At 39.1% G+C, this 8,729-nt stretch overlaps 1 protein-coding gene across 1 annotated transcript; it reads left to right on the plus strand.

Moving 5' to 3' along the window:
- Positions 1 to 7,482: 7,482 nt before the first annotated feature.
- On the plus strand, positions 7,483 to 8,244 carry LOC123233299 (olfactory receptor 1N2-like). Its single transcript, XM_044659443.1, has one exon. It carries the CDS (start codon positions 7,483 to 7,485, stop codon positions 8,242 to 8,244), a length of 762 nt encoding a protein of 253 aa, XP_044515378.1.
- Positions 8,245 to 8,729: the final 485 nt, after the last annotated feature.

The raw sequence follows: 8,729 nt of genomic DNA on the forward strand, positions 1-8,729 counted from the left end.
TGGGAGCTAATCCAGCTCAAGTTAACCTACAACTCAGGATTAATAGTCTCTACCAAAAATCTCCCACAAGTAGATGACAGTCTTCCTTCTGGATATCAGGAAATCTGGGTGCAAACTCCACTTCCTCTGAAGTCTCCCAGGATCAGTTACAGCTTGTCCCAACCACCATGGAGTACGTCTCAGAGCGAGAGGCCACACTTCCTGCTTCCCCATTCCATTTAGAATTCTCCAGCCCTGCTTGCTAGGTCTCCTAAATAATAATTTAGTAATCTTTCTCACAACATAACTCGGCTATCTCCAGCTAAGTGTTTTTACCTGTGTTTATTCATTTACCCTTTCCAGTTCCCTTTAGTCAGTTTACTCCCTAGCTGACATTCCACTTTTCCCCACTTATTTATTCGATTACTTATTTCAATACTCAAACCTTAAGTACCCTTTTTGTCTTCTTAGCCTCTCTTGGACTACTCCCTGGTACCCTAGCCTCAGCCTTCAGCCTCTTTCCTGAGCCTCTTTGTAAGTAGTCAGTATGTGTTTCCTTTCCTTCATTCCCCAGAGTGCATATAAGACCCAAGTTCTTCAGCTCATTGGAAAATCCCCGTTCAAGGTACATTTTCCTGGAGACTGTTCCCAGAGTCCCAGAGCTGGTCTTTGTGTGGTATCTTGCTCATGGCTGTGTGGTAGCTGATAGAACATTGTCTTCCTTGTCCTTGATTAAAGACTCATTCCTTCTAACTACTTTGGTGGTTCTGTGTTTTTCAAGCTTGACACTCCCTTGAGGGCAGAGTTTTTTTTTTAAATGTCTTTTCTTGTATCCTTGGATCCAACCACAGCATCTGTTTTTACTTAATTACTTAATAAATGTTTGATGAATTATGGAGTAAATTTTTAAGAAACTGAAGTTGAATAAATGAATGAATGATCCAAACCTGGATAGAATTTGTTCCTAAGAGTTTTGATTTCTTAAAATCTTGTTTCAATATATCTCTTTTACCGCAGTTATGTGTTAGACAAGAGGGAAAGTAATTGTAAAACAATAATTTTTTTTCCGCAAGAGGCCTAAGAGGTTGGACCCTTGATGGAATGAAAGGTATTGGCAACAAGAATTAGGTGAACCAAGCACTGGACCTTTGAAAGAGAGGACAAGAAGCAATAAGGAAGCCAACTACAGTGTGAGAACTATTTTAGGGTGGGAAAAAACAGTAACTAAATGGGGAAGGGCAATGGCAACTGACAACTGACAACTGACATGGAAGGAGTTTGATACACAAAGGGACATAAACCCCACTGGGAAAAAGGAAACAAACAACACTTGTGGTGAATGAGAAACAGTTTGGGAGAAATAACAATAACTGAAACTTTCACAACAGCCTGGGATAATTAACTTTCTGTGGATCCTTGATGGTGGAAGAGAGGATGACAAGGAAGTTAAACAAAGTTAAGTTTATTGGTTTGGTAAGATGGGAATTGGAGGGAGAGGTGTGTCTAAGCTCTAAGGGAACCAAATGCCAGAGAATGGTGGCAGTTGGGTTGGTTTGTCCTAAGCTAACCTAATAGACAGCCAGCAACTGGCTCAGCTGAGTGGGACAGGGATTTGGTAATCTCACATAAAGGTTCTTGATGATTTTTCAGCTGATGTTTAGACTCAGGACTCCTTCTGGTCTCAGCAAGATAATCCACAAGGGCTAGGGAGCATAGGACTTCCTGGAGCTATTCACCAACTACAGGAGAGATCCTAACTCTAACTAGATCTTCCTCTTTATCTTGATTGCAGATCCACCTCCTCTATAGAGATCCCACATAATCCAAAGGCTAGTTGTACAGCAGCTCCCAGCTTCTCACCTCTCCTTCAAAGCAGGAAAACTACCAACAACTCAGTCTCTCTGAACCAAAAAAACCCCTTTTACATTCTGGGCTTAGAATGTTCTCAGTCAGTCAAGCTGGTCTGTCTTTTCCTACTCACTACATATGCCTATCTATCAATTATAAATTGCCTATAACAGTTCCCCTTTGTACAAAGCCAAAAGGTGGAGGGCCAGTATATGCTGCTCTGAAATCTTAGGCCCCAAAAGAGAATGTCATGGAGTGTCTGGTGTTTTCATGTTCTCTATAATGAGCTCTCTGTGGAGATGAGAGCATGGCAATCTGGAACTCTGGAGAGTGAAGAGAAAACATTACCCCTTGAGAATAAGAGAAGGAACTACAGAGCTCCTCAATCTCCATCTGTTTCCAAAGCTGATTCCCAGTGCTCTTCTGGGCCCTTAAATACTCCCACCCTGCCTTTTGGCAGAGCACTCTGGCATGTAGGTAGGGAAGGTGTCTCTGTTTTCTCTCATCCCCTCTATTTCTACTTTAATTCTAACCTCTAATCATTGAAAAGCTTAAGGTTTGGGGACAATCTTTTGAAACAGATTTCCCTATATGGATTTGAGTCAAGGAAGGGATCTCTTTCTGAATGCTTATGGAACGTCAGCAAGTTCTTTCCTAAGGTGAGTGAAGTTTAGGTGGCTGAGACTGGAAGGGTAAGTGGGGGAATCCGAATGTCTGGAAATTTTTTGCAAAGGTGAATTAGATTTGGGTGTATCCTACAAAGAGGGCAATGTAGGGGATAGGGTGAGAATGACAAGCCCTATTTAGAGATGAGAGAGGTTGGAATGACCCTCACTTTGCTTAAAATGAGTGTGGAGAGATGTGAGGTGAGGATCTGGGAGGCATAACTATAGGGCTGAAGTAGTGTATTAGGACCAGGAACATCCTATAGGAGGAACAAAAGACCCCGTGATCTCAATAAATGGCATTTTTCCTACCCCTCATTTCAGAAGCAGATACACACTAAACTCTGTTGAGTTATTCAAGATATATCTTTAGGCAGGAGTGAGAAGATACTTCTCTGTTCAATGTGGACTTAATGGCTTAGTCTTCTCTCTCCCATTAATTCAATTAAATTCAAAAACATTTATTAAGCCTCTACTCTTTATAATGTACTATAATAAATGCTAGAAAAGACACGAGGATAGAGAAGTCACATGTTTGCTTTTATGGAAACAACATTCTTGTAGAGGTACACACATATTTAGAAACTAAAATAAATCAGTTGTCTTTGATTTTATCATTGGGGATACCAAAAGCTGTTGTAACTCTACCATTTAGTAAATCGTCCAAGAGTTTCAGAACTGAAAAATTCACCACCTGACTGTCCTTGTCCTGAGCCTCTCACAATTTAGCTAGGCTGGACCTCTTATAATTGTAAAGATTACTATGTAAGGCCCAAGGCTCCAGTTCATAGTAATTCTGACCTTGAAATAATAGTTATGAAACACATTATCCTAGTGATAATGCCCCAAGTCAAAAAGAAATATTTCTTTAACCATGAGGTCGGTATCCTAGTCCTGCACTAGGAAAGGGCAACTTTCTCCTTTGTTGTGCCCAGTACTGTCCCTTACTCTCATGACCCTAAAGAAAGATCATATAAGGACAGATTTGACCACAGGTATTTATGAGAGATAATATTAGATCAATAAGATGTAGTTTTTAATAAAATAAAAATATAATTAGGAATGGATACCAACAGAGCCCCTTCATAATAAGACAGGGGAGAAGAGTGAGAAACACCAGTTCTTTAGTTCCTCTGTGTCTTTTTTTCCACTTAGCTTTCTTGTTGCTAGAGGAAGCACCTGTGATTTAAAAACAAACAAACAAACAAACAAACAACAACAACAAAAACCCTAGTCTTCTATCTAGCTACTTATACGTTTTAGTGTCATCTTTCCTGGTCTCCCATTAAATCTGCCAAAATGCTACCTTTCTGATGATGCATTAGGGAAAAGCATCATTGGCTCCCTTCACTCCTTGTACAGAATTCCTGGAAGTCTCACCCATCCGCCAATCTGGTCATGGTCTTGGGTTGAATTTCCTCTCTTTCCACAATGAGAAGAGATGTGAGTCCTAAAGTTTTTAGAGACTTAGTCCTCCCTGTTGTATGCCAGTCTTCACCAGAATGGCTCTTACACTCGGAAAAGAGAAATATACCTAGAACCCATACTTGAAGCCCTTTGAGCTTGACAACCTATTAGCATTTTAATTCTGCTAGCATAACCTTTGCACAACAATGAGGCATATCAGTAAGTTTTAAAATCAAGACTCATATGCACAAAAACTGTAATCTGTGAAGATTAAGAGGTCTAAATTAGATGAATTCATTATAGGTCAAGGGATGAAGGAAGGTTTCTTTCTGCAACTGGCTTTTGATTGGGAATTTAAATGATGAGCAGGAAATTTAAAAGAATTAGAATAATATTTTATGGATAAGGAATTGTGTGAGCAGAGGCATGAGTGGAAAAGTTCAGTGTATGTGTATGCTTCTGTGAATCCATGGAAGGAAATGATTTAAGTGTGGAAAGATGAGATGGAATCAGAGGGTACAAAGGCTTAACTGTTGAACAAAAGGACCTCAAATCTATAGTAGGGAACCATGAAAGGATTTGGAGCATGGGAAAAAAATGACAATCTCAATACAGAGAAAATTATTTGGACAACATGAAAGATGAATTGGAGCTCTTGAAGAACTTAGGTTGACTGGGGGGTTGAATCTCCTTTGGAAGTAGCCACCTACAGCAGTGGGGAAAGAAAGAAAAAAGTCTGTAGGTAGTCATTTAACGATGTATTCCTTAAATAAAATGTATTTAAAAAGGAAAAAAATTCATTAGATAGACATTCATTAAAAGGCAACTTCAATTATAGACTAAACTCATATCTTACACAACTCAGATTATGAATGAACATGTTATCTATCTTCTTACTCATGTAGGAAATGAGTGGGTTTTTAATTAATTCTGTTAATAAATAGAAATACTAACAATATGAATCACAATGAACTTGTTAATTGGTCAATAAAGAATAAATATTTATTCAGTATCTTCTATGTTCTAGGCACTGTGCTATGTGCTGGGAATATAGGAAGAGACAAAAGACAGTCCCTGCCTGAAAGGTGCTTATACTCTAATGGAGGAGACATCATGAAAACAAATATACTCAAATCAAGTTATTTGGAAGACAAGTAGGACATAACAGAAGGAAAGCACTAAAATTAAGAAGGGTTGGGAAAGGCTTCCAGTAAAAGATGGAATTTTAGTTGAGACTTAAAGGAAGTCAGGTAGGTCACAAAAAAAAAACAAAACAAAACAGAGGATGGAGAGAATTCCAGGCATATGGGATAACCAGAGAAAATGCCTAGATATGAGATGTAGTGCTTTATTTGTGGGATAGCCAGAAGGCCAGTGCCACTTGATCAAAGAGTATCTGTTGGAAAGTGAGGTATAAGAAAACAGGAAAGTTAAGAGGGGGCTAAGTTACAAAAAAACTTTAAATGCCAAATATTGGATTTTCTATTTAATCCTAGAGGCAATATGGAACCATTGGAGTTTATTGAATGGAGGGTGGGGTGGTGTTAATGTTCTTTGACCTGCACTTTAGGAAAATCGTTTTAATGCCTGAATAAGGGGTGAATTGGAATTGGGAGAGACATGAGGCAGGCAGACCCTAGTGGTCTATTATAATAGTTCAGTCATGAAGTGAAAATGACTTGGACCAGAGCAGTGGTAGTGTCTGAGAAGAGAAGGAGGTATATACAAGAAATGTTGTTAAGATGAAATCGAAACATTTTGGCAATAGATTGGTTTGGGGAGTATGAGAGGGTAAGATAGTGGGGAATCCAGGATGCCTCTTAGGTTGCAAGTCTAAGAAAATGGGAGGAAAAATGTTTTTATCTAGAGAAACAGGGATGGTAGGAGAAAGGGAGGGTTAAGGAGAAAAGATGAGTTCATAATTTAGCATCTAATTTTACTTTAAGTTTGATCTTATTAATGATTATCATGATATGTTAATATTTATGATGCTGTTTATTAAAATTTTACTATATTCTGAGTTTTAGAGTAAGAGCAGAAGAGGAATATAGTAGTTGCTTATATTCTAATAAGGGGAGACAGAATACACAGGGGAATGGTGGCTATGAAAGGGTGTTTTGATCTGGAAAGTCACAGGAAATGGTTGAAGTAATTGTGTATACTATTTTCCTGATTCTGCTTGCTTTGCATCAGTTGGTGTCTTTCTTTAATTCTCTGTATTCATTATATTTATAATTTCTTATAGTATAGTAACATTCCATTGCATTCATAGAACATGAGTTGTTTGTCCCTTCCCCAATCAGTTGACATTTTCTTGTTTCCACTTTTTTCTATTGCAAAATGAATTGATATATATATGTGTGTGTGTGTGTGTGTGTGTGTGTGTGTGTGTGTGTGTGTGTGTGTGTTTGACTTTCCATTTAAACTTTGATCTCCTTGTTTAATATTTTGGACATAACACATATTTATATATACATATATGTAAATACACATACAAATTCATTCAACTATTTATATGCATATATTTATATGTAATAAACATAGTACTTAATGTTTATTTTCTATTTGAGATTCTAACCAGCCCTACAAAGAGAGTAGTGAAAGTCTTAATGTGATTTTACAACCTCAGATATTAAATGACTCCCCCAGGGTCACTTAGCTAGCAAGTGGCTGTCTTAAAATTCAGACTTTAGTCTTCTGATAACAAAAAGTGTTTTTCTCATAAATCACAGTGAAGTTTTATTTTTTATCACAACGTGTCTCAGGGGAATTGAGAGAAGATGATTTTTTTTCCTTACTTCAGATAGGGAATCTTGGTACCCCAGAGAATTTGAAGATACTCATTCAAATGAAAACTAGAACCACAGAGAGAATAAAGAAATAAAGAAAATCTTCAGGAAAGGAGGCTGAGGTATAGCTGACAGTGTTTGCACTTCCTACCCAGATATTTTTTTATAGGATAACTATTTTAGAGGTGGATAGTGGATGGTCAAAATCAGCAAATATATTCCAGAAACAACAGGAAGCTTATAATTTGAGCACACTTTTGGAAATAAAATGGTGAATGGGTAACCATTCCAGGGAGAAGCAGGAGTAAAGGGCATTGTGTGAGGCTATCCAGGAGAAATAAATAAGTAAAACCTTTCCACCCATTATTATTTAACAAAATGTATTTTATATATGACTTGATTATATATCAGTGCCCTTTGGGGATTGCATATTTATTCTAATGATGCTGCCATATATAGCTGAGAAGTCTTTCAAATTGCCTCTTCAAATTGGATAAATGAAAGCTGGGGAGCATCTTTCTGAAAAGTCTTAAAGAAGTTAAATATACAGCCTTTTGGTTAGATTAGCTGTGGAACTTTCTCAGTCCATCTCTGCATCTCCCCAATCTAGGTACAGAATCATCAACAACATAACAGTAAGAAATCAGACCAGCTCCTCTGAGTTCCTCCTCCTGGCCTTCTCTACTCACCAAGAACTATTGTTCCCATTGTTCCTGACCCTATATCTGACAACCCTTCTGGGGAACCTCCTAATCCTCATTGCTGTTGGCTCAGACCCACACCTCCATACGCCCATGTTTGTACTCCTGGTCAACCTGTCCCTGGCAGATCTGTGCTTCACCTCCACTACAGTGCCCAGGCTCCTCCATGCCTTGCTCACAGGGGATCAGACCATTACCCATTCAGCCTGCCTCTCCCAAGTCTTCTTTTTCCTGATGGCAGGCAACGTGGACAGCTATGTATTAGCTGCCATGGCATGGGACCGCTATGTAGCCATATGCAGACCATTGCACTATGCTAATGTGGTGACCCTGCCTCGATGTATGGTGCTTCTGGGAGCTATGTGGGTGGGCACAGCCCTCCATTCTTTGCTCCACACAGTCCTCATTGCTCGCCTCACCTTCTGCAGTCATCGTGCTCTCCCATATTTCTACTGTGATGTCCATCCTTTACTACATCTTGCCTGCTCTGACACCTCTCTCAACTACCTGGTAGCTGTATTTGAGGGTGGCCTTGTCATCATCATGCCTGCTGTTTGCATTATGGTCTCTTATGGCTTTATTGTAGCTGCTGTGTGTAAGATTCGAGCCCCTGGAGGTTTCCAGAAGGCATTTTCCACGTGTGGATCCCATCTAACTGTAGTTTTGCTTTTCTATGGAACTGTACTGGGTGTCTACCTGCAGCCCCCAAGCCAAGGTGAGGGCCAAAAGGAAGGCCGAAATCTTGTAACAACAGTTATGTTTTCTGTGGTGGCTCCAACCCTAAACCCCTACATCTATAGTCTGCAGAACAGAGAAATCAAAGCAGCCCTGGTAAAAGTGTTTATGGGGAATTAGGGTTAGGATCTTAGTAAGCAAATGGACAGTGTAGGATCCCTACTGGGGCTAGCTTTCCCTTTCTTTCTCCTCATCTATTCCTTTACTCAGGGATCAGATAACAATAGACTTACACACATATTTACACATACTCAGGTCAGGCATTTTTATGCAGTGAAAGCAATTTTATGTCAGGCTCAGGGACATTAAGGGAGAAACAGTATCTAGGAATATAATTGCAGGTTCTCAGCATAGTAACAGAATTCAGCTACTGCTGGCATCACTAAAAGATCTGTTAGTTTATGTTTAACCTTGAATTTTATCCCCATCTTGGCTTCAGTTCTCCTCTCTAAGAAGGTTATCTCATCTTCATATTTGTTTTGACCTAAGACTGAGGTGACCTTGCAGAGGCATGAACTGTATCATCTTTCTTGAAGCAGAAAGGACGATGGCAGATTTCCACCTGATACGAACCATTTTAATCATTAAAACAGTTCCCTGTGACC

The sequence above is a fragment of the Gracilinanus agilis genome, chromosome 2 (assembly GCF_016433145.1).
Source record: "Gracilinanus agilis isolate LMUSP501 chromosome 2, AgileGrace, whole genome shotgun sequence".
In the NCBI taxonomy this organism is placed as follows: Eukaryota; Metazoa; Chordata; class Mammalia; order Didelphimorphia; family Didelphidae; genus Gracilinanus; species Gracilinanus agilis.

What these genes read in the sequence shown, in the direction of transcription:
- LOC123233299 (XM_044659443.1), top strand. Translation starts at nt 7,483, where the DNA reads ATGTTTGTACTCCTGGTCAACCTGTCCCTGGCAGATCTGTGCTTCACC.